The sequence below is a fragment of the Lates calcarifer genome, linkage group LG5 (genome assembly GCF_001640805.2).
Source record: "Lates calcarifer isolate ASB-BC8 linkage group LG5, TLL_Latcal_v3, whole genome shotgun sequence".
Taxonomy (NCBI): domain Eukaryota; kingdom Metazoa; phylum Chordata; class Actinopteri; family Centropomidae; genus Lates; species Lates calcarifer.
In genome coordinates this window covers 21,462,372-21,488,733 of record NC_066837.1, presented here as the reverse complement: position 1 = coordinate 21,488,733, position 26,362 = coordinate 21,462,372, and the positions used below count along the sequence as shown (strand labels likewise).

At 42.6% G+C, this 26,362-nt stretch overlaps 2 protein-coding genes across 10 annotated transcripts in view; both read left to right on the top strand.

Moving 5' to 3' along the window:
• The first annotated feature begins 398 nt into the window (after positions 1 to 398).
• LOC108885409 (sarcalumenin) lies at positions 399 to 17,002 on the top strand. 9 transcript variants are annotated; one of them, XM_051070758.1, is made up of 11 exons: positions 399 to 497; positions 8,606 to 9,483; positions 9,616 to 9,669; positions 9,718 to 9,736; positions 9,767 to 9,970; positions 11,516 to 11,617; positions 12,363 to 12,458; positions 13,697 to 13,813; positions 14,381 to 14,614; positions 14,978 to 15,327; positions 15,700 to 17,001. In XM_051070758.1, the coding sequence occupies exons 1-11, from the start codon at positions 440 to 442 to the stop codon at positions 16,204 to 16,206; spliced, it is 2,619 nt and encodes an 872-aa protein (XP_050926715.1). In that variant the 5' UTR covers positions 399 to 439; the 3' UTR covers positions 16,207 to 17,001. The 9 variants fall into 9 exon arrangements, with proteins under 9 accessions (XP_050926715.1, XP_050926714.1, XP_050926711.1 ...); XM_051070757.1 differs by having other exon boundaries at positions 8,606 to 9,531; XM_051070754.1 differs by having other exon boundaries at positions 8,606 to 9,585; positions 9,640 to 9,669.
• Positions 17,003 to 21,858: 4,856 nt separating this feature from the next.
• Positions 21,859 to 26,362, top strand: part of adcy9 (adenylate cyclase 9) — a 38,549-nt gene continuing 34,045 nt past the window's right edge. Inside the window, 1 exon segment of the mRNA XM_018679752.2 lies at positions 21,859 to 26,099. Coding sequence (XP_018535268.1) covers positions 24,203 to 26,099 — 1,897 coding nt within the window. The 5' untranslated portion in view covers positions 21,859 to 24,202.

Here is a 26,362-nt window from a genome sequence, read left to right as displayed (position 1 = left end):
AAACACAGGTTGCACACAGGCCTCATTTTTAACATTCTTAACAGTAATACAGTTATTAGAGATCTTCAGTTTTGAAAACTGTGTATATTATACAGCAACATTTAATTTGATGTGAATGGTGGTGAAGATAGGAATGAATGGCACTGGTAACTTGAAGGTCAAATTTGCTCAGATAAGCTCATCAAAACCAATAACTTTTGCATACTTTTACTATTTTTTTTTATCAACAATAACTTAAAACTACAGCATGACCAGCCAGTCTCTTCCTGTTTCTTGCTCCTCTCAGCATTCCTGATTGGACCAGGCAGCTGTTCTGACACACAATGGCTGATATGGGTGCAGTTGCTGCGCCCCACCTCCCCTGGCATGCCCTCTGACCTTCAGCCGGAGCAGTATATATAATGGGGGATGGACGAGAGGAAGGCCCCCGGCAGCCAAAATGAAGTCTCTGGTGTCCGTGTGCTGCTTGCTGTCTCTGCTGGCCCTGTCTGCTGCAGGTATGGTGGAAGGCCATTGGGTTTGGGTGAAATATTTAAGACATGTAGCACTGTTAGATGCATTTAGGGAGTTATTAAAACAGGCGTGGTGTGTGAAATTGTAATGCTGATCAGATATGGATTTGGTCTATGTCTTTGCACATGCAAGAGCTTTGTGTGTCTCTTTGAGACTTGGAGTGGCTGTTGGCAATGAATTGTGGGCTATTAATGTTGGAACAGGATTTTTTGTTGTTATTTAATGACTAAATAATGTGCAAATAATTTGTTCCACTGATTATCAATGGATTGATTTTACACAGCCATTTTGCTTCCTGTCAGCTTTTGGTTGTAATCATGAAGTCAATGTGGAAGCAGCATTCTCAGGTTTATGTTTTTCAAATGTGCAGTGTTTCGCACAGCTTTCATTTCCTCAGAGAACAGTCCCTCTTTTCTATATCCACTGTATGACAAGCTATACACACCACAGTGTACACAAAAGTGTTCTGTGTGTTACCATGTGGTGCAGTGCAAAGCTTTGTGGTTGCACTAGTGGAAATGTCAGGACTGAGGTGTGACACCAGCTGATGGAAACTGTCCTGTCTGCTGCTTATTCTCTCTGCCCCGGAGAGAAACAACAGTGACAGCACTGACAGAGTGACTTGGACTCCACTACAAAGAGTCACACTCTGTGCTGCAGCCAAAGCAAAAGCTGGCTGAAATGATTCCTTTTCCCACTGGATGTCTTTCAGTTTGACTGTCCTTTCACAGCAGTTTCATGCATGCGTGTAACTCCACTCCACCAGTCAGTGCTTAAGTGGGGATTTTGGCATTTCAGCAGTTGCTTGATGTTTTACAGGCTAACCTTTCATTTCCTGTCAGGCAAATGAATGAATGCTTAAAATGAGCAAATCAGAAATAACAGCAATGACACACTCATTCACGGTTCATGCAGCACAATTGTCTCTCTTTGTTTCCACAAGTTTCAGGAAACTGTTAAGTCACTGATACTCGGTTAAAGCTCAGGCAGGGAATACCCTTGTCTGTCCTTGCACTGGTTCATTTTGGTCCCCGCAAGTTGCTGTAGTCAGGTGTCAGGCATCAGTCAGACAAAGTCGTCACCAGATACTGTGGTCACCAATGCCATGCACTGACACACATCTCTTCAACGCTCCCAGGAATGCTCACACATCTTTATCATGTACATATACACACACACAAAGACTCATATGCTTGTAACTGTAAGACAATCATAAAGGGATACATGAGTACAAATAGACACTGTATATACAGCTAAAGCCTGAGTTGCATTTAATGTCTCAATAAAGTCTCTTCACTCCCACTGTGCTCTGTCTGCAGAGCCACTAATCCGTCATTCCAGTCAGCAGGGTCCATGTCCAGGGGATGTCCCAGCTAAAACAGGCATGAGAGAGCTCAGCAGAGGGCATGTAGGACCAGAGTACAGTAGCCTAACAGTTGGGCTGTTTAAAGTTACATAACTACATAAACAAGGACTGTTAAAAGTCACAGTAAGTGGAAATAAATTGAAGTAGTGACACAGCTCAAGTGGCAACATCCTACCACTTAGAGTTGTGTCTGGGAATCTGAGATTTCACAAAAGATCTGTGAAGGGTTACAGAACAGTGGTAAGAGGAGCTCAGGTTGCTCATACATAGGAAGTATGGGTGCTATGATAGATGCTGATTTCTTTGTAAATGAGCCAGAAATGCAAAGCCACCACTGCTTGCATTTTTGTTTCTGCTCCTGATTACTGATGTCTAAAAAGGAGAATGTTTCATGTATTAATTCAGTCTATTACCCCCAAGTTACACAGTGAGCAAGCTGTGTGTCATCACTCCTAGTGCTAATGCACTTACTGTTCTTTGTCTTTGAAAAGATTCTGAGTCACGCACAGCTGCAGACTGTTGCAGGAATGTGAGCAATAGTGCAGCAGAGCTGTAGGCCAGCCTCATGACAATCACAGGGAGGAGAGGAGCGTCACACTTCCTGAAAATAGGAGTGGAATTATCCCTCCTTCTTTTCACCCACTGACTCATTGTGAGTCTATTTCTGTCTCAGAGATGTACCATCCAGCACCCAGGCACCTGTCCCACTCTATCCCCACGACACTTGGCTCTGCCCAGGTTTCACTGCAGTAACAGCTGGGTCCCGGAGAGACCAGTAATGTGCCACAACAGTGGCACATCACATTATACTTTAATAGTGGTAGTCAGTTTCTTTTATGTGAACACTCTCCATTCTATCATTTGTTACTTCCAAAACATTAAGGACCAAGTTTCTTTTACATATTACATTACGAAAACTGCATACCTGTCTTGGTTGTATATTGTACTAAAGTAAAATTCAATGGATATAAGAAAGTACTATCATAGAGCAAATTCTAAAGCTACACTGATCAATATTTATATGTTCACAATTGATTACACGACTTTGTGTAATGTGTAAGGGCTCAATCATAGTGACGAACCCACAGAGAAATATAACCCAACTCTGCAGCTCTAAAAAATATTTTAGTGTTTTGGCTTTACAGCCTGGAAATTTACTGTTTTTCATCACCGTCACTGCTCTCATCGAATTTGTTTCCAGTCGCAGTAGGCAGCTGTTTTGAGCGACAGAATAGCTGCACACTCCCTGCCCAGCACACAGTCAGAGTTAGCGAGTAGCTGATGAACACAGTGGAGCATTTAGCAGATAAAGAGTCAGATATTTCCCTCAGGAGTTGGTGGAGAACAAAGCAGAGCTAAAAGAGAGTTAATATTGGACTTACATTTCGCTTACAGATACTGATTGAATGCAAACGTCAATCAGTGTCTGGTAGATTTGTAGACAGGTAAACGTTCACTAACACATAACATATAACACACTACATAACAACCAGCAGCCAAAAAATCTATTGATACTGCTTCAAAAAGAAGAAAAGGCCATTTTGTGTCAACATGTACCAAATGTACCAGGCTTGCAGCTGAAACAAAAGTGTGTCTGACAGCAATAAGTATATATTTTTTCAGTCACTCACACTATATGGCCCAGAGTGTTGGATGTCAGTTTCTCTATGTGGGTGAAAATTACTCATGTGCTGCAAATTACTCATGCAGCATAATTAAAATCCTGGGTATCTATCTTCATCCCCAGATACATATCATTTATTGGCCATCTCTGCCAGTGGTTTGCTCTGTTCAGTAGCCTCATGCTACAATGAACATGAATCCAGGAGTACATAAGATCAGGGTAGGTAGTGACCATACATACTTACATGAAAGCTAACAAGATAAGGAGTCTACAGCCATGCTAGTGACTCTGTGAGGTTCTACATATGCAGAGTGGTGCTTTGAGCTAAATGCTAGCATCAGCATTCTAATATGCTAACACTGATCATGCTAACATGCTGGTCTATAGCAGGTATAATGTCATGTCTACCATGTTCAGCATAGTAGTTTTGCATGTTAGCATGCTAAAATTAGCACAAAGTAATGCTCAGGTTGAAGGGAATGTCATATGATTTGCAGTTATTGTATTTTATCCTCAACAGGACTGTCTGTACCAAATTTCCTGGTGCTCCATCCAATGGTTGTTGAGATATTGCAGTCTGGACCAAAGTGGTGAACTGGCCAACCAACAGACCCACATTGCTGTGTCACTATTGTGATTAAAAACATAACCTGCATGGGAAATTGTTTATTTGGTTTCCAACTATAGTATTATTTTTTGTAGTTGTCTGTTAAACCCTTCCCTCTTTATTATGTTAATCTTGACAGAACATGTCCTAGAAGTCCCACAGTGTTATTTCCACATGTATTGTGTTTCTCATATTTTCCTCCCCCATTGGCACATCTTTCTCCGTCTTCCTAATTATGTTAACTTTAATTTAATTTGGCAATCACAAGCCACTAGCACAGCAGAAAATGATCTTTGGTTTATCTTCTTAACTATCTCAAGGCATGCAATGTGGGATAAAGCCAGTGACTCAGTGTTGTTTGCTCTTTAGCAGTTAGCAAGACAGGGGACTCATCTCTAAATTATGGCATCAAGGTGCACAAGTATCCTCTTCCTATGTAAACCAGGCAATAAATGGATAATTAACCTCATCAGATGAAACAGAAACTAACTGGTAAACAGTCATTAGGAACTGACCTTGTTATGTAGTGTCACTTAACATTGGCAGCCCATCTTCACCAACTCACTTCAGGGTCATAGCCACTGCTGCTGTTCATGTTACAGTGCAGACGATACAGTCGCACTATTGTCTTTGGACAGCACCCAAACTTCCCCCATGGCTCTATCAGAACAGCATCCCACCGCCATCCTCAGGTTACTCCTCAGTAATCTCCCCCTTATTGGCTCCGCTCAATTACTGTCACCTATGGTACACTTAAGTCTGGCCAAGACACGTTTTACAAGCTGGACAGGCATGGCTCTTACTTTGACCTCTGCCAGTTACAGCGAGAGAGTGCACAATGAATGTGTGATTGTTTCTCAATCGTCTGCACTAGCTCTCTGGCATCCACTCACTGCCTCTTTGGAGCTTAAATTGTTTTGACTTTTACACCTTCAGTTTATGCACAGGTGACATGTGTGCTTGACTTTATACCTTATTTGATGGCCAAGCAATACAATGGAAATCCATTGATTTCAGTTGTAGTTCAGTTGTTCAGACTGGGTTCGTATTACAACACACGGTGGCCTGCCATGACCACATTCTTACCTTAGCCTCTGCTTGGACTTGACATAAGACTAACTAACTAACATCATTATGCACAAAACATTATAGAGCAAAACTAATTTACACAGAACATAGATGCTCAGGCAATATTTGTTTGATGTTCTGGTTATTAATGCTGACAATCCTCTTAGGAGGTGCTAAGCTAACAAAGCTTCCAAATACTAGAGGTGACAAGCAACATGATGAGAACTAAATTGTTTGATGTGTGATTCAGGGCCTTAAAATAGGGTCGAGAAACCGTCATGGAGGATGGTGCAGGATCAGGAGAGTACATGGAGTTCTGCTAGCATCATTTAGGACAGCTGATTGAGCGTTAAGCCCTCCATTCAAGTCCAAAACACAAATATATCTTGACTCAGAAGCAACTGTTTTTGGTTTGGTGGGCTCAGCTTCAAGGCTTTACACTGGTTCTCTCACAGCCACATTTAAAACTCATAGTAGTTAATAGGCATATTACTGTTTGTGCAGCTTCCATGGAATACTTCAGGGAAAACCATTTGGTGATGCACCTTGTCATGTCATGTATGTTTGTGATTAGAGAGATAAAATGGACTAAATCAGAATTAACTAGATTTCTTAAATTAGCTATTTAAAGTTTCAGGTTTTGGTGTCACATTCCTCAAAATCTAAGACAAATGCTTTTTAGCTTTTAGCTTTTTAAGGCTGATGATTGGACTGAACTGCCATTTGGTTTCACTTCACTGAACTTCAGAGATGCACTTAAAGGATGTGTTGCATCCTCAGCTGATGACATGATTCTCATCTTTTTTAAAAGTATGTAAGTATGCAATTTTGCAGAGTAATTGGAAACACCTGTGTGTGTGTGTGTGTGTGTGTGTGTCAGATGTCATTGGTTGTTGCGGCTATTCTCAGTTTAATTATATGGAAATCAAACATTTATTGAAAATTGAGTACATTTAACATAATGTAATTAACATCCAGCCTTACTCTGGGTGGTGTTAAACACCATTTTGTGAAATAAGAAAATTGCAATCCACATTAAGCATGGATAACATTATATTTTATGATAATTTATAAAATGACAATGTCAAAACAATGTGAAATTGTGAAAGGCGTCTCTTATAGTGATGAACCTGAAGCTTTACAGTGAGTTTTGGCAAAGTGTTTGGTTCATAACTTTACTGTTTTAATTAACTCTCACAGCTCTCACCACCAGCAATGTTTTCGCCTGCAACAGGCATCTCCTCTCTGGGAGTACAAACAGCAGAGGGAGACAGCATTTTGTAGCAAAAGAACCAGATATTTTCCTCAGGGGTTGGTAGAGACCAAAAACAGAGATAATACAAGATGAATGTTTCTATAGAAACATGACTCCAAATGAATGATAATGTTGCTCAGTAACTGGTGGACATGTATATAAACAATTACTTGCTATGATTGATTCACAAAAATCAGTTATTGCAGGTTTAACAGTGTGAGAGTACCTAAAGCTGTCATCAAACCTGTTAGCTTCTCCCTTAGCATTAACCTGTTTGCTCATGATAGGCACCAGTCCAGAAGCTTTACGAACACATAAAACCTGTAACAGCTGCCTTCAGCTATTAGTCTTCATCTAGTACATTGACCCCATCTTGTAACATGAACTGCAGACGTACATTTAGCTGCCTCATATCACACTATGTACCACTATGCGTTCCTCTGTCTGAAGACCTCACAGGCAGTTATAATTAAATAGAGGTCATGGCCTTGTGCCCTTTGTGGCTCTCAAGAGTATCCAGTGTACATACGTGTATGCATGTGGTGTAACAGAGAGGGAGTCCCCTGTTTTAGATATGATTGCTTTGAAGCCATAGTAACTGTAATCTACTGCATGATGCTGAGCAGTGCTGATGTCTGATGTTTATCTGCATCTGTAAATGTCTTCTTCTGTGTTTTATTATACCTCAAGGAAAGAATGAAACCATCTTTGGTGTTGCTCTTGAGGAAGTGTGGCAATGAAAACATGAGTCTAAATCAAAATAACAATTACCCCATTCAGTAACTTACAAAAAAATTATTTGATCAAGTGCATGTTGAATTAAATAGCATATACAGGAAGTGAATGTTCTATGTCATTAGCAGCCCTAAACCTATTTTTATTGTAACATATGGAAAAGATATGTAACATACATATGTTTTATATTGTTTATTGTACGGATATTGTAGTTTGGTTATTAGAATTTTACTTTCAAGTGGTGTTTCATTCTAGGGAAACACTAATAATTCTAATTAATAATAATAACGAATAATTATTATCTAACTAATAATATTATTTTCTGTGCAGCAGATGTTGAATATTGGCAAAAATATTGGCTGAATGTATTGTGTCAGATGTTGATACTAGACAAGCTCTATACTCATCTTACAGATTTACATTCGCTTTGTGTTTAGCTGTGTTAATATACAACCTTAAAATTCAAGTATATTTGCAATGTTCGATGGAAATTCCTTTTAATAATTTAAATTAGAAAGCACTGTCGCCTCACAGCAAGAAGGTTCTGGGTTCAGGCCCAGGGCTTTTCTGTGTGGAGTTTGCATGTTCTCTCTGTGCCTGCGTGGATTCTTTCCGGCTACTCTGCTTCCTCCCACAGTCCAAAGACATGCACGTTAATTAACGTTAATTGGTGACTCTAAATTGCCTGTAGGTGTGAATGGTTGTTGGCCCTGTGATGGACTGGCGATCTGTACAGGTTGTACCCTGCCTCTCACCCAATGTCAACGACCCTTAATGGATAAGCAGTATAGATAATGGATGGATGGACAACAGCAATAAATCGATACAATGACAGTAAACACATTAATCTATTCCAATCCATCCTGTCCACTCAGCTGTCTTTTTTTAGACCCCCCCCCACACAACTGCCACTGTACGTCGGCCTCAAATAGTCCGTGCCTTAGTGTCACCATTCAAGGAGCTGAAATCTGAGTCTCAAATCAGAGATGTGCTGAGCATCTGATCCTCTCTGTTCCTGCACACTGACCGAGCACTGGTCAAGCGCTGATGCAACAAACAAAGGTGACCAGTGGTTGCAGATGTCCCACTAGTTTACACTACGGTCTGATTGGTCAGAAATGCATCTGAGTGCATTTGTTTTCTGACGTGTTTTTCAGCCTTATGGATGCATACAATTTTGAAGAAAGCATCTCAGTTCTTGCAGTTCGTCAAAATACGTCAACACATTTTTAACTTTTTACTAGACTTTGTTATTTAATAGTTGGAATATAAAAGGCCTGTGTTGTTGTGCATATGCTTTGGTCATCAGGGATGAATTCTATACATTTTTATATCAATACTGTTTTTTTTAATCTTACTGTAAGACAATTACTGTCTGGGTGTTAAAACATATTTGTAAGTTGAACTATTGAATCACATATTCTTTCGTCCTCACAGATCTCCTTGCAGGGTCCTCCATTCATGATGAGGAGGCTCTGGTGAGTCTGCAGCTTCAGCAGCCAGAGGAAGACCTCTTCTCCTGCGGATGTGACACAACAGAGGAGCACGCCAGCCAGAGCTCCTCCAACGACACCCCGGCCCCGGAGAGGGCCATGTGTCAGCCCTGCACACCCCCCTCAGCTTTGAGCACTGATTCTGAGGAAGAGGAGCCAGCCTCCACCTCAGAGCATGAAGACGAAGAAGAGGAAGCAGCTTCCACTGAGGAGGTGGCAAGTGATGGAGAAGAGGAGCAGGAGGAGGCGGCTCCCCAGGAGGAGGTAGTGGAGGAAGAGGAAGAAGAAGAGGCAATGTCTGAGGAAGAGCCTTCAGAGGAGGCTGAGTCAATGGAGGATCAAAGTGTGGAGGAGGAGGCTGCATCACCTGAAGAGGAAACTGAGGAAGGAGAGGTTGAAGCAGAGGAGGAATTGTCACATGAGGAGGAGGAAGTGACTGAACTTCATGAAGAAGTTGCAGAAGAGGAGGAACCTGCTGCTGAAGAAACAGTTGAAGAGACAGCTGAGGGACCAGAAGGTGAAGACACACAAGAGGAGACAGAGGCAGCAGCTGAGGACGAGGAGGAAAGTGTGGAAACTGTTCTGAGCGAGGCTGTAGAGGAGGAAGATGATGTTGCTGTGGATGCAGCTGAGGAGGAGGAAGAGGACGAGGAGGAGGAGGAGGCAGTGGCTGAATCTGAACCAGAAGCAGAACCAGAGGAGGTTCCTGCAGCAGACTCTGAACCTGAGGTAACAGAGCCAGAAATCACAGCAGAATCTGTGGTTGAACCTGAAGTGACTTTGGAGCCCGATATTGAAGTGGATTCTGAACCAGAACCAGAGGTGATTTCAGAACCAGAGGTGATTTCAGAACCAGAACCAGAACCAGAGGTGATTTCAGAGCCTGAACCAGAACCAGAGGTGATTTCAGAACCAGAACCAGAGGTGATTTTGGAACCTGAACTGGAACAAGAGGTGATTTCAGAACCAGAACCAGAGGTGATTTCAGAGCCTGAACCGGAACCAGAGGTGATATCAGAACCAGAACCAGAGGTGATTTCAGAACCAGAACCAGAGGTGATTTCAGAACCAGAACAGAACCAGAGGTGATTTCAGAGCCATGAACCAGAACCAGAGGTGACTTCTGAAGTAGACACAGAGCCTGTTGTGGAGGAGGTTACATCAGAACCTGTTGAGGAAGTAGCTTTGGTGGATGTACCAGTGGAAATCACAGTGGAGGAAGCTCCTGTGGAGGAAGAGGCACCTGCTGATGTTACTGAGGAGGAGGCAACAGTGGAGGAAGAGGAGCCCACAGAGTCTCACACCAAAGGTATATAACAATATGATACCATCTGGATTTGAATATCTAGACATTATGCCTAAATTTTACGCAAGTATTTATGTTTATTTCCTTATATCTTAAGAGAAAAGCTGCAGCATGGATATAAATCTCTTCACTGACACCACAGGCCAATGTCTTGTCTTGGTTCTCATTTTCCAGTAGAGAGGGAAGGATCCTGTTATTGTAAATCTGTCCCCATCCTGTCTGTTCTTCTGTAATTAAGTAGGCACGCCATTATCTGGTGTCTGGGTGTTGACACTTGCTATAAAAGACGATGGCTGAGTCTTAAAACAGTTTCCCATCTCTTACTCTGATTCCACTTCATTTATTCATTCATTATACTGGGTGAGTGTCGTTGGAAGTGGTTTATTGTAATGTGTGCTGTCTTTTTTTGACCTGGCTGTTGAAATTTCTCTGGACATCCAGGATAATAATAGAAACAGGAAAAGCTAATCTATCTCTATATATTATCTCTGCCACTCTCTTGTCTGTATGTTAAATATGAAGCTACAGCCAGTTAGCTTAGCATAGCACAAATTCTGGAAACAGGCGAATAAACTGGCCTGGCCTCTATACGAGTGTAAAAACAACATGTTGTGCTTTTATGTGGGGCTCTGTGCCAAGAATTAGTCTGATACATAACTTACATAGATACATAGCAACGTGTGTTTCAGTGACCTCAAGATGTGCTGGTATAATTTTTTTTATTTTAACTGTCTGTCTGTTTCATCCCTGTTTCCAGTCTTAATGCTGAATGCTGCTAAGCTAGTTTAAAGCTAAGCTAAGCTAAGCTAAGCTAAAGGTGTTGATCTTCTAATGTAAGTCTTAACAAGAAAGTGTATGAGCATATTCATTCATATGCAGGATCCCTCCAGACAGAATATTCAACCGCTAACACTTTCTCATAATTATTTTATAAAGTAGTTACTTACAACTTATGAACTTTATATAACATATTCCTAATGAGAAAGTGGTACCAACAAGTCTATTTGGAAATGTGACTCTTGTATCTGATATGGGTCATGAAATGACAGCAAAGGTCTCTTTTGGTCTTCCTCTCTTTCTCTCTGGATCATGCCAAACCCTCCCCAGAATATGACACTGTGTGTAGCTAAAGAGGAATTAGCAACAACCTGTGGTACAGAAATAAACACACTGAAATAGCAGAGGAAAGGAATAGACAGATAGATGGACAACAGCATGACATAACAGTTGGACGTGTACTCTGCCCAGATGGTCTGGTCACTCACAACTCAGGAAGCCATTTACCTGGGGAATCACATTTTTGATGATTTTGTAACCATGGCAGTAGAGTTACTTGCTTTTGAAACTTGAAACTTTAATGGAGAGACTGTGGTTCATTTCACAGATACAACATTGTCATGAATTGTCAGTGTATGTCATAGAAGTATGCAAAATTGTCCAAGGCCGTCTTTGTCAGAGTAAGCATTACTAATTTCCTGCAATCACAAGTAAATGCACGTCAGGGCTTTTGACCTTAACAGTTGACTGACAGTCTGACCTTCTGATTAGGACATGAGGTGGACGAGGCAGCCGGCCCGACGCTGAGGGACCGCTCCCACATTGAGGACACGCTGCGACTGGCCACTGCTGAACCGTCAGCAGAGTTTACCAGTAAGAATTATCTCAAAATCACTGACATGAGAAAATACATATGTCTTCTCCTTACATGCGAAAGAATAATAACACTACCACAAGCATACACGCACCCAAACATGCAAACCCACCCTCCTGATCAAAAACTGGACCTTCCACACTGCGGTGATCTGCCCACCGTTTCAAATGTCTTTTGCTGCGGAAATGCCTGAAGTTCTGGACCGAAATGAAAATGCAGCAGAATGTTTACAGCTACTTTGTCAGTGGAAAAAGAAAAACAGATGTTTTGTGAATGTGAACGAAAGGAAGTTTGAGACACTTTTGGGGGCTTTTCTGCTGAAACTATTCTGAAAATTGTTTCATGATGTCTAGATCCTGAGGCCTTTATATGTGGGTGTGTGTGTGCTGTATGTGTGCATGTATATGTGTCTGTGCGTGTGTGTGCGTGTGAGCGTGCAGACATGGCTCGAGGCAGGTGATTAATCAGCACAAATGTGTAACTCTGTCCTCAGCATGAAAGCCTTCTCTGTTCTGTTAAACCAGATTCATTTCAGGGAGGCCGAAGTGCTGCAGCAGAACCAGTCTCTTAATCACCTCCGCTCCATTCAATAAACTTTTTGAGGGCAATTCATCATGTACTGCCAAAGCAATTGTTGTAATCAGTAATGGTAGTGAGAACATTAATAATACTCTTGTCCAAAATGTCTTCTCGCCATTACATCCCAATTATTACATCCCAGTTCCTCTCTCTCTGTCTCTATAGCTGCTATGAAGAAGCTGCTGAACATCTACCACACGGCCATTAAACCAATGGAGCAAGCCTACAAGTACAACGAGCTCAGGCAGCATGAAGTCACAGGTAACAGGTTCCTGTTGGAGACTAAACAGCCTTTACAGTGTGTCACAGTTTGCCTGAATAGGTCCACATCAGCAGCATGTGAAAACCAACTCTTGATAGTGATCTCTTTATGTCTGTTCAGCTTTAACTGTGGTTAAGTTAACTTACTCTAAGTTACAGTACAAGTATGAATATTTGCATACATCAGTTGTGAGTGTGTTGTGAGTCACACACCGCAGCTCTGGCACCAAGCCCAATTAAACTAGAAATATGCAAATACAAATAACCGCAGATTGGCTGATATAATTAGCTTCTCCAGTTTCCTTTTCAAACAGTTAACGGTTGTGTACAAAACCATAATTGCGCCTCTAGCCAACGTGACTCATTGGAAATCCATTAGTAACACATCAGACCTGCTCACCTGCGTGCCTTTATCAGCTCACCACACTGTTCAATACACACACTACATGGTTTAATAAACTGGAGTCGCACAGAAACAGTGAAGAACAAACAAAGTTATAATTAAGTAGAAATAGAGCCAGGGCCTGACATTATTTAAACCAGGCACACAGAGAAGCACAATAAGGTCTCTGTCTGCTGAAAATTAAAGGGAACGTTGTGTGGGCCAGACTCCCTACAACTTTGTTCCAGCACTTGAGGGCAGAGAATATTATTTATGCTGAGGAGCAGGATGAAGACCTAGCACTGTGTCATGTGACTCTGGGACACCTTGTGGCACAGAATGGAAGAACATGTTCACATAAAAGCAGTCCTTTAAACATCAGTGTATTAATCATAAAGTGTATCATTAAAACTGCTCTGAGCTGACATTTTGGCCTGAGGGTGGCAGCATTAGAGGTGAGCTCATGAAGTGTCAGGGGAGCTTGAATGTACTCAGTACAGTTGATTTAAATTTGCCGATTTGATTTGGATATTTCCTGTGTGGAAGTTTTAACCTAAAGCTAGAGATGACATGAGAAATTGCTTCCTGTTTGTATCAGAATGTGGTGGCACAAACAGGAATTGGGGTTTCAGCTCAACAACCACAGCTGTGCATCATTTAAAAAATTAACAAAACAATTATCCAATGAACAAAATTCATGCATGAACTATTCTGAAACATCATGTGTAATGAAAATACTATTGCAACTCAAAGTAGCATCCTGTCTAAAGCAGATTTTTTTTTTCTGTTTGTTCTTCTCTCAATCCTTCTCATTCATTCTCTGTGTCCCTCTCCCTCACACACACAAACACTGCAGATGCTGAGATCACCTCTAAGCCCATGGTTTTGTTCCTGGGACCCTGGAGCGTCGGCAAGTCCTCCATGATCAACTACCTGCTGGGCCTTCACAGCACCTCCCAGGAACTCTACACAGGTTCACAGTGAAACAACCTGTTTGTCGTATTACATTTCACTATGTCTTCCAATATTTTCATGAGTCAGTTAATTTAAAGATATTATCATTAGGCAAATTGACCGAGATGAAAAACAAGTCTCTTGGTGTAAAATGCTGTGCTAGCTTATGCTAAAATTCATTGTGACTGTGTAAGTAGATAAGAGCACCAGTTACACTGAAATATCTATCTAAAGTTAGCTAAGCTAATATTAGCCACCATAAGCTAATGGTCACAACAGACTAAGTACAGCTATAAGAACAAAACCCTGGAGTGTATTATATTGAATGATGGGGTTTTTGTTCTTAACAAATTCAACTTTTCCTTTAGAAGTGAAAGAATGGATTCTTTCTTCTTTCTCTTGATTTTCTCTTTTAAAGTTGCAAGGTGTCATTTACTGGACTGCAGAATATGCAAATTAAACACTGCTTCACCAGTTAATTTGATAAAATACTACCACATATCAGGAAAAATTAAACCATCCAACAACAAACTTAACCCACATATACAAATGATTTCAAATCATCCCCTCCTCATCCTTCCACCAGGTGCTGAACCCACCACCTCTGAGTACACCGTCATAATGCACGGTGAAAGGTTTCGGACCATAGAGGGCATCGTCATGGCAGCAGACAGCTCACGGTCCTTCTCTCCACTGGAGAAGTTCGGCCAAGGCTTCCTGGAGCGACTGGTGGGTATTGAGATGCCCCACAAGCTGCTGGAGAGGGTCACCTTCGTCGACACGCCCGGCATCATTGAGAACCGCAAACAGCAGGAAAGAGGTGATCATTACTGATGGAAATATTTTCTTATCAAAGCAGCAGACAGCTGATATTCATTTTCTTTATTTATCATCACCTACAGGCAGTCTAATGAGCCTGCATTTGGTTGTAAACAGACACACAAATGCACACATAACACAACCATGATAAGTAATGCATAAAATATTAAAGTTGTACAGTGTATCATCTTTATTTATAATGTGTTATTCACCACTAAGCTTTGTACAGAAAGCACAGGATGCAGATTAGTACAAGCAAAAGAATTGTTTTTAACAAACCCTTTTTGTGTTACAGAGTGAGTGTGAGATTTTCACATATTAATATTTAATGTCCTGTATCTCTCTCATCCCTCCTCTCCCTCAGGTTACCCTTACAACGAGGTGTGCCAGTGGTTCATCGATCGAGCCGACCTGATCTTCCTGGTGTTCGACCCCACCAAGTTGGACGTGGGCGGGGAGCTGGAGATGCTCTTCAGGCAAATGAAGGGACGCGAGTCCCAGATCCGCCTCATCCTCAACAAGGCCGACAGCCTTTCCACCCAGGACCTGATGAGGGTCTACGGGGCCCTGTTCTGGAGCATGGCACCATTAATCAACGTCACAGAACCCCCTCGGGTTTATGTCAGCTCCTTCTGGCCCCAGGAATACGCTGTGGACACCAGCCGGCAGCTCTTCATGAAGGAGGAGAGCTCTCTGCTGGAGGACCTCAACCAGGTACAACTCCCTGACTTGTTTTAGTTTCCGAAATGATTCGTAGAGTTTAGACAGACAGACATGGACTTAGTAATGGCATCATTAAACAGCAGGTATATTCATTCTGGTTTTGTTTTCAAGAGTTTAATACGCTCATGAAAAACCTAATTGTGTCTAAAACTCAACAAAAACCTTGGAGTACAGATCTTCTCTATAATTTATCTTTGTGTAAGTAGCACTTGATGTGAAGATGGCACTCAAGTCCTTTATAACAGTGGAAACACAAATCCTCTCCATATTTCCATAATTCATCATTACTGTTTCCCCCTGTGTTTATCTTTTCTCTCTCCCTCTGTCTGTTCTTGCTTCTCTCTCTCTCTCTCTCCCCCGCAGGTGATTGAGAACCAGATGGAGAACAAGATCGCTTTCATCCGCCAGCACGGCATCCGCGTGCGCATCCACGCCCTGCTGGTGGACCGCTACCTCCAGACCTACTACGACAAACTGGGCTGGTTCAGCGACCCCTACGAGGTGTTCCAAGACATTGTGAACGACCCGGACAAGTACTACATCTTCAAGTCCATTCTGGCCAAGACCAATGTCAGCAAGTTCGACCTGCCCAACAAGGAGGCCTACCAGGACTTCTTCGGCGTGAACCCTGTGTCCAACTTCAAGCAGCTCTCCTACCACTGCAGCTGGACCAGCGGCTGTCTGCTGGAGAAGATAGAGAGGGCCATCTCGCACGAGCTCCCGGCTCTGCTCAGCAGCATCAGCAAGGCCACGGGCACACCCGCCCCGGCGAACACCACGCCAACGACCCCAGCCCCGCCGCCTCTCCCTGGCACCTGCGAAGGTCCCGGGTGTGAAGAGAAACCCAAGAATCGCTGGAGGAGGCAATGAGGTGGGGGAGAAGGGTGCAGGAGGAGAAACAGAGGTAGCAGATGGCAGCAGCAGCAGCAGCAGAAGCCAGAGGGTTTAAACCTCACTGCTGTAATTTTTAGGACTCAATGTGGAGAGACTGAGCAGAGAGAGAAAGGGAATAGAAAATGTGCAAAGATCTAAAGTACCAAACAGACCTGAGTATTTAAGAATCCCTCTCAGTAAGATGTACCAAATGGATGGGGTTTACTACACTGGGACAGTGCTGATGAGTTGTAGATAAGTTTCTTGTTTCTCGTTGTTTTCAAGTTTGTACATTATTTATTCAAGTTTCTTTCAGAGAAAGATGCTGGCAGTGACCATACTCCTCTAGAGATAAATGCTGCCACTCTTATGTCTTCTGTGTTGTTTGCAAAGTCTGAAGATTCTGTCACATCTGCTGTGCTGTGTTTCTACAGTTAAACCAGTGTAGGTCATTATCAGGGCACATATTTTCATTGGAGCGACAATTAAGTTTTCTTTTATCATTTCTCAGTACTGCACTGGGACTGAATTGACTGAATACAACCATGATATTTTTATCAAAGCTCTGTCATTTAATGGTAGCTTTCTGTCCATGTGCATTTGTATTTGTGGCCTTTTCAGCCCTCTGAACTGTTGCTAGTTTTACCTCAACACGGCTGCATACCACATGGGCATTTCCTTTAAAATGTAATCTTTTCCTCATTCTTTTGGGTCTGTTTGTAATTGTTATTCTTTTGTGTGATTTCTTTTGAGTAAACAACAAAAAAAATCCTGCAAGCCTTTTTCTTTTGTGAGGCCACAAACACATCACAGAGACAAAATCTCTTCCACTGAAACAATATATAATTCATATGATTTGGTTGTTTAACTGCAAAATGCAGTGAAAGGAGGGGTGTTGTTGGACATACACAAGCTAAAAGCATTAGCTATAGATCTCCTCAACATGCAGTTTCATGGAGATACTGTAAAATATTGTAGGCTAATTTGGTCATACATAAGAGCATCATATGGATTAGAAACATGGTTAAATGTGTAACAGCTGGGTGAGCACACATCTGCCCAAATCCCTGTTAAGAGTAAAATAAAAATACTATTCTTTGGTAGGTGGTGGTTAAATGTCCCCGTGGTGCCTGACAACAGCCACCAGGAGGCGCCTCCATTCAATGTGTTAATCGCACTGACTACATAAGTAGCAAGAGTGTATGGAAGAAAGAAGTTTGATTGTATTAGCTGCTATAGTTTCACTTTTAATAGGAAAACCCCAAACCCAGGGGAGAACTTCCCTACTTCAGAGGAAAAATCTGTCTTAACTGAGAGTTTGTCATGAGTTTACTGTAATCTCAGTATGATTAAGTTAGAAAAGAGGACATGAGTGTATGAGTGGGAAACCAGGTATATGACAATGGTGGTCTGTTTGAAGTTAGTCTCCCAATATACACTATACCAGAACAAAATGACCCTGACAGTCCAGGATATTCTGTAGACAGTAGATACGAATCCCATTAAAAATGTAAATTCAGTTATGTAAAGCTGTATTTGCATAGAGCAAATATAACCAAGTGTGATTTTTTTTCCTTTGAGGAAATTCCTTTGAACAACATTAGAATGATAATTTGGCACATCACCATGACAGACAATGTTACTGTTTATCAGAATATCACTCCTTGTGTTAACTAGTACCTCACTAATTTAACAGTTCACTTCATCCTTCAGGTTTACACAGTTAAAACAGTTTTGTCAGCTGACTGTATACTGTCTAAATCACTGCCCACATCTTAGACGTATTTGCTGATTCATGTAAAATGAATAAAGTTAAACAAAGTGAGATTTTGCTGTACTGTACACCACAGTAGGCAGAGGCAAAATCTCTCACTGCTATACTTACAATAAATAATATCTTAAAATTAGTAATAAGATGAACAGTACTCCAAACTAGCTTTTCTTAAAAACAAAATAATCCCTATACATATACAGAGCAATAAATCCATATACATGAATGCAGAAAGCACATTATGAACATTATATGGAAAAGCTAACTTTAAGGTATTCTGCCACAAACATTTTCTCTCTCATAACTGTCAGTGCCACATGGAAACCTCTTCTGGTGGATACAGTAACATAAATATTCTAAATGTTTGCATTCTTGCCCAGGAAATATATGGATGGATTATTGTCTTTTTTTGCCCCTGTAGTGTAGAGTTTAGACACTTGGTTTGGCACTAGTCTCTAATTTTTACTGATAATAAATTCAGTTAGTGGGTTTATTTATTTTGATTTGTTTATTTAGTATGATTTGTTTGAGTGAGCCAAAGTAAAATATGATGAACACAACTGAGTGACCCAGTAATCCAAGGATGTAGCTTGGGGTTTAGTCATGCCACCAATGGCAAAAGACAAAATAATGTAAAACGTGCCTGTGTGAGGCTGTACTGTGCCACAGCAATGTTATGAGCTAAATGCTGACGTTAGTATGCAAACATGGTAACAATGACAACTCCAATATACTGATGATAAGAGGGTATAATGTCTATATGATAAAAAAAAAAAACTGAACTAGATAAATGAACATTTTGACCAGATGATGAGACTATAGATGAAAAGTCAGGGTATCATAGTTGTCAAATTTAATGGACATGGATGTTTGTACCACATTTTGTGGCAGTCATCCAATAGCTTTGAGTCTGGACCTAAGTGGTGGAATGACGGCGCTAGCATGGCTAAAACTGCTGATATTGTACGTGTGATTTTAGGAAGTAGAATGCAAGGAAAACCCCTCACCATTTCACAGGAGAGGACTGAAAGTCTCTTTGTTACCATATTGTCGGTAACTTGTTCCACAGAGTCGCCACAGAACACAAAAATGTCTCCTCAGCAGTGCTTATCGTAAATACCTGCAAGACAACCTGTCCTGCAGCTGACCCTAAGCTCTACACCTCCCAAAGAAGTTCATTTCCCCGCAGCGGCCAATAAAATATCACACCATGACACACGGCATCAACACACCTGTGTATATGCAGTGTAAATATGTGTTTGAGCTCATATTCTGTGTATAATCTGTGTTTGCTGAGCTGACGGGTGGTACTCCCAGGGTTCAGTCACAGTGTTAACAAAGACTTATCAGTGTAGCTTTATCAACTCTACAAACAGGCCTCACTTGTAAGCTCTTCAACATAAGCACACACATTTGCACGCACATGCACACGCCACCCACATGTCATGTACACACACACACACACACACGAACGCATACTTGAATGATACACAGAGGGTAACTTGGTTTATTGGATTCAAAGTTTAAACATTATTGCTACTTTAAAGGGGGAGGATACACACACACACACACACACACATAATGAATCATCACTGTAACCCTGTGTTACTTTATTTATCTTCTTCCTATTCACCTGCTGTTCACAATCTCATCACTTCACTATCTGAAGTTAGAAATACAGTGTGGTGACAATACTTTTATGTTTCCTCTGCAATATTTGCCAGGAATATTTGTTATTGTGTCATATTTCACAGCACAGTAAACCATCCCTCTTCCTTCCTTGTTGTTTTTGACTTCTTGGATTTACTTGGCCTTGAAGATCAAACTTTTCCCAAACTGACACATTCCTTTCATAACTCTTTTTTTTTATTGTGTAAATACTCATTTTGAGCCCCTTCAAAAACTGTGTGAGCACTATTCCCCTACGATGAGATACAGTAGTCAACAGTGGTGTACCTCCACTCCCCAGGCAATATTAATGGTGCTACAAATTGAATTTGTGGCAAATAAACATTAATATAGCTTGTTAAAGTATACTATAATACATAACAAAATGAATAAAAACAAAAACTATGAGTGAAAATCATAGGATCTAGCTCATTCCAACTTTGTTTTTCTCAATATAAAGACCACATTAAATTCTTTTGATTCTTGTCACAAAAATTGCTGCTTGAAATTCGTTCTCTGTTTGAAAGTGGTTTTTCCATCTGGCTTTTATTTTGAGAATAGATTTTCCACCAAACCTGACCCCACTGCAAATACAATCAGAGCACTTTCATTGGCAGCAAATAAGGTTACAAGAGTCTCAACTGCAGAAATATTAGACACACAAATAAAAAAGTAACATATTAGAATTCATATTTTTCCTAGACATCAGACCAAATTGAATAATCTCCCAACCACATCCCACAGATACGGATATGGATTGTGTGCGCAGCTTAAGCATCTTCAAAACAGTGTTGGAAAGATCCAGATCACCCCTTAAATGAACTTTGGAAAAGGAATTAAGACCCATTCAATATTCACCACAGCCTCATGCTTATTTTGTTGTTGATGTTTCAGTACAAGACAGATGTAGGTAACATCATCTACCTCGTCTCCCCTGACCAAGCACTGAAAGGCAGGAAATTGAGCTAATACCATTTGCCAGATTTGGGAGGTGTAATCACAGAAAAGCAAATCAACAAGTAGAGAGTTGGATGTATATGTAGTACATAGGATATTTTTAAGAGGGTCAGCAAATGGCTTTTTAAAAATAATTCTTTAAAAAACTGAATAGGAGAGACTGGCATCTGTGAATACTTTTAATAAACCAAAATACATTTAAAAATAAAGAGGAGAAAAGGAGCCATGTTACTATATATGCCACTATTTCCAGTCTGTGGTTGGAAATGTAGGGTAATATTATAAACACAAGAAGCTAATAGCTTATGAGCACAACTGGTTTATGCAGTGATGCTTATTAAGTATGAAGCGTGTCATAATAATTTTCAGAGGCAGCAAAGATTAGACAGAAAACATTACAGGGGGCAGTTTTAAAAACGTAATGAGCTTGTGTCAGTCATGCATATGTGACATGAACGTAGCTCCACTCAAGATACACACCACCTCCACCACCAACTGTCAAGTTACACGGAGACAAACAGGGAGATACCGCAGGCCTTCAAATTAAAGGCGCTAGTTCTTCACATTGGTCACTGTCATAAACTGCACAGTCTGTAGTCCATACGTGGTAAATACACCTTTGAGTTCACTTTCTGGGCGTAGTTAACGGTGGTTTGAAAACCAATTATTTCCATATGACATGTTGATCTTTTGCTAAAGTATACCCGTCCTGAACACCTGTGAAAGGAAAAAAGGGGGAAAACACTCTTTTAGGTACTTATACAGTAAGCTAATTAGTAAATAAATAAATAAATAAAAAAAATTTGAGTCACTTAATTATTTATTTATTGCGTATTGTGGTGTTTATGTTACTTTCAAGGTGCTTTTTAAATCTGACCAGCAATAACAAACGAGTACTGTGCCTGTGACATAGACATAGTTTAATAACTTTATATGATACTAACCTGTATGAAAGAAGTAATGTTTGCAGCCTTTAGTTGATGTTGTCCATTTTGAGCTAAATAATTAATTTAATTTAGCACCTTTAATTATCTGGCTTTTATTGTGAGTTTTAAATAACACAGACTCGTGCTTTTGTCCGCAGTTTCTTAAACCAACGAAACTGCGCATTTTAAACCTTTCCTGTTGTCTGCAGCTTACTCAAAACCACTGTCTAATTCAAGCCAATAAAAGCTACGTTTTTAAATCATGAGTTTAAGTCTCTTGAAAGGCAAGACCGGAAACCGTGTTTTTTAAAACTCTGGTTTGCTTGACTGGCTGGTCCCACCAACCCGCACCGCCACAACAGCTGGGGGAGGATTTCCGACCCAGTCACAGCGAAGATGGTGGCAGCTACAGGAGTGGAGGCAGTACCTTCGCCCGGATAAGACGGAAAACCAGCCGCAAAACTCCCGCTGTAGGTCTGTTTTTATTTAGCCCACCCCTCCAACTCCAGGAGAGAGATATATCAGGGGGAAAAGGGTGGCAACCAGCGGCGGACGGAAGAGGACGCACCACAGCCAGAGCGCACAGTGTTGTGTTTGTTGGACACATGCATGCCAGCGAAAACTAGTGCTATCCAGACCTAAGGAATTGGTTGAGATAAGGAGACATTGCTGCTTGTGGGGGCGGTTTTTGATAATCCCACCGAGGAGGTATCCAAGGGGTTTCCTTTATTGCTCTGGGGATTTTCTACTTCTTTGCTCTGGGGGAATGCGAGGGGAGGAAATCCAGTCCTCAGCTCCAAATAACCAGAGACTCCTAACTGGGTCTCCTCTCCAAACGCAGGAAATACGGCCTGGGAAAAAAGTTTGGGAGCTTTTGGTAACGAGAGGGGGCCTATCGCTGACGTTTTGCACGCGTTTTACGACTTGATTTCAAAGTATTACGTTTTGTTTTTGTACCAAACGCCCCTGCTACTCCACAGAATAAGTTGAAGAAAAGCATTCAAGTGTTACACGCCGTCGGTGTTGTTATTGCAAGAGTTTTGATCATCACTATTTATAGACCAGCCTGTTCCGACCGAGGCTGTTCCTCATAGCTGTATGTTTTGCCAACTGCGCGCAACAAGTTGCAGACACTCCCAGCAGAGGCAAACGTACGCTAATTTGGGCCACCGGATGGTATTTTCTGCGCTTCTCTTTTCGGATTACGCGTCTTTGAATAGCGCATACCCCTCCCCGACCCCCTCTTTGGAAGGCAGAGGGGGAATAAACGGTGGAGATCCGGAGAGGGAGTTCAGGAAAGGACGGGGCTGGATCCGTGGGAATAGGCCTGCCTGTCAGGCCTCTTATGATCTGACTCTTGGACTGGACAGGGCTCCAAAATAACTCAGTCTGGAATATTTTGCCCGCTGGAATAAAGATGGACGGAGAATGTATGAGAACGAGAAATGCATATCCATAGCACACTGAGCAGCACAGGAGAAGGGATGTAGTGGAAGGTAAAGTCGCCTTAATCACAGATCACCCACTTTTTCTATCTTAATTAACGGAATTGTCAGTTTACCCACATTTTAAGTTGGCATTACGTTTCATGTACAGTCACAGCATAAAAAGTCAACACGTAATGTAAAACGGGAGTGATTCTTTTTTTTAAGAAGGGACTGATAAGTTATTTCTTTGACAATATTTCCCCTATAGTTTTAATGCTTTCTGATGACATGTCCACAGATATCTTATTCCTAGCACTAGCGGTTGATAACCACAAGACTTTGGGAGTGTTTTTGAGAGGTGAAAGGACGCGTAAATTGACCTTTTGTATGCGCATGTTGTGGAGATAAGAGAGACAGAGTAACTTTTGTAGCCACTTGCTGTGCACAACGCCAACTGTTGACAGCCTGTATCTGTGTCTGCTCTTTACAATGAAGCCCTGGACCTGAGCGCTGGGGTTTTTTTTCCCATACCCCCCACCCCCACACAAACAAACGTTATTTTGGAATGAAGAAAAAATCTGGGCATTTTTCCTGACGCTGTCTGACTTTGTAATGTCAGCGGTATCGAAACATTGCGCACATCCAGAGGGGGTAATTTCCAGTCATGTAACGTCAGGACTGACTTGATGAAGGCATAAGAAGAAGAAGAAGAAGAAAAAAAGCCGTTGCATCACTAACCAGTCCTTTCCGAGAAGGATGTTCAATTCAGGAGGCAGAAAGAGTGATGACAGTGTTTTTACCGCAGCTGGAGAGAAAGCCGGGCTCAAACCCAGAGCCTCTTTGGAGAAGGATACATGTAATGTGAGTACTGACGCAAACCCGGGGTCGGATAATGAACTGCTCAAGAAACTGGAACGGCGCGTCTTGTGTGAGTGAGTGTGCAGGCTGCTGTGTGCGTAGCAAAGACGTCTGTGCCGTGCTCACCATTCATGCAGTGTGATTATTCCAACAAACACCTTTGCTCTCTCTCCCCCTCTCTGTCTGTCTGCCTGCCTGTCACTCTCTCTCGCCGCCGCCTTCTCCCTCCTCTCCGTGCCACATGTGCACAAACGGCGCCCACACACCGCGTCTAATTGCCTGAGCGCCATCAGAAGAGATATTATTAATATTTAACACCTCTCCCGAACACCCCCCCCCACCCCCTCCTCCTCCACCCCCCTCGTTTCCGCGTCACACCAGTCAATATGGCCACTCTGCAACATCACCGGCAGCTTCTCATGCATGGCACGGAAGTGAGCTGCGACTCCAGCGGGGATGGCGCCTTGACCGTGCGGATTACCAACAGCGCGCCACACGTGCATCAACATGAACCACTGAGGGCTGCCAACAGTGGAGCAGGAGGAGGAGCTGGAGGCTATGGGGCTGTGAGTAAAACGAACCCTAACCTCCACAAATACAGCATCTCCTCCAGCTGCAGCTCAGCAGACTCCAGACCGGCTGTGACCTCCACTTCCAGGGTGCAAAGGAAGGCTCCGCCTTTGTTTGAACGCTCTGCTGCCCAGTGTTGGGACCCCAAGTTTGACTCCCCCATCCTGGAAGAGGCGTGCCAAGAGAGGTGCTTTCCTCAGACGCAGCGGCGCTTCCGTTATGTCCTGTTCTACCTGGCAGTGGCAGCTTTATTCTGGGGGGTGTACTTTGGGGTCAATAGTGACCGCTGTGACCCCATGACCTTCCTAGCCCCCACGGCCTCCTTTTTGGTTCTTCTAGTGCTCCTCTTTTTGTTCACCTTTACCCAGCCCTACACTCGGCTGTACAACCAAACATCCTTGCTCCTGATAGCAGTCACCTTTGCCATCACCTTAGCTCCACAGATACAGACTGCTGGTTACACTGAGCTGGAGTGGGCTGGTGGTGGGAATGCCTCCTATCTGTCACTAGACAAGCAAGCACCACCTCCAACTCATTGCATCTCCCCTGTAGGCACCTTTTCGCTGTGCATGGAGGTTCTGCTGCTGTTATACAGTGTCCTCCATGTCCGTCTGTATGCCTCAGTGATGCTGGGGTTCCTCTATTCTATATTATTTGAGGCATTAGGATGGCTACCGTTGCTTCAAAGGAGTTATGACACTACCGGATGGGGAACAGAGTTAGCGGGTTCAGTTTCTGACTGGGAAGGAGACACTCTCCGCTGGCTAGGCCCAGCCAAAGCCCTGCTCCACTTGTGTGCCCACGTCATTGGCATCCACCTGTTCATCATGTCGGAGGTGCGTTCCCGCAGCACCTTCCTCAAAGTGGGCCAGGCTATCATGCATGGCAAAGACTTAGAGGTGGAGAAAGCCTTGAAGGAACGCATGATCCACTCGGTCATGCCGCGGCGAGTTGCAGACGAACTGATGAAGCAGGGTGACGATGAGGGCGGTGGTGAGAACTCTGGCAAGCGTTATTCCTCCGGTGCTTGCTCTGCCTCAGCCGTCTCAGTGGGTGGTGGAGGAAGTGGTGGAGCTTCACAAGCCCAAAGTGCCACAAGCCCCAAAAACCACCCTCACAACAATCACAAACGCAAGAAGACCTCCATCCCCCGTGGACAGATAATATTTAGGCCCTTCAACATGAAACGCATGGAGCCTGTCAGCATCCTCTTTGCAGACATTGTGGGTTTCACCAAAATGTCTGCCAATAAGTCGGCACCAGCCTTGGTGGGCCTTCTGAATGACCTGTTTGGACGTTTTGACCGACTCTGTGAACTAACTTGTTGTGAGAAGATCAGCACTCTGGGAGATTGCTATTACTGCGTAGCAGGGTGCCCTGAACCCAGACCGGACCACGCCTACTGCTGCGTAGAAATGGGCCTGGGCATGATCCAGGCCATCGAGCAGTTCTGCCAGGAGACATGTGAGACAGTCAGCATGCGTGTTGGCGTCCATACGGGCACAGTCCTGTGTGGGATCCTGGGAATGAAGCGCTTCAAGTTTGATGTGTGGTCAAATGATGTCAATCTGGCTAACTTGATGGAGCAGCTGGGTGTGGCAGGCAAGGTCCATCTGTCAGAAGCCACTGCCCGATTCCTGGATGACCGTTACCAGAGGGAGGATGGGCGGGTGGCAGAGAGAGCCGGGCAGAGCGCGGTGGAGAAACTAAAGGGTAAGTGGCTGCTCACCTTGGACTTACATTTGAAGCTTTGGATGAACTGAAACTCAGTGTACAGAAGTTAAATATTAAAGAAATTCAAGGCAGCCACTGAACTTGTGATAAAATGCTGAAGAGTGCAGCAAAGGTTACAAATAATGATAAGGGGAGGCCATAATATTTCAATAGACTGATACATGTACAGGATAAAGGCTGAAAGCCTACATTGTCTGAACATGGTCATCAGGGTTGAGTGGGGTCACTACATGCCTAGACAG

Excerpts from the sequence above, each read along its gene's own strand:
- LOC108885409 (XM_051070761.1), top strand. The coding sequence starts at position 440 with ATGAAGTCTCTGGTGTCCGTGTGCTGCTTGCTGTCTCTGCTGGCCCTG. Across the intron at positions 498-8,605 it reads GCTGGCCCTGTCTGCTGCAG|ATCTCCTTGCAGGGTCCTCC; the intron begins GTATGGTGGAAG and ends TCGTCCTCACAG. Across the intron at positions 12,459-13,696 it reads CAGGCAGCATGAAGTCACAG|ATGCTGAGATCACCTCTAAG; the intron begins GTAACAGGTTCC and ends CAAACACTGCAG.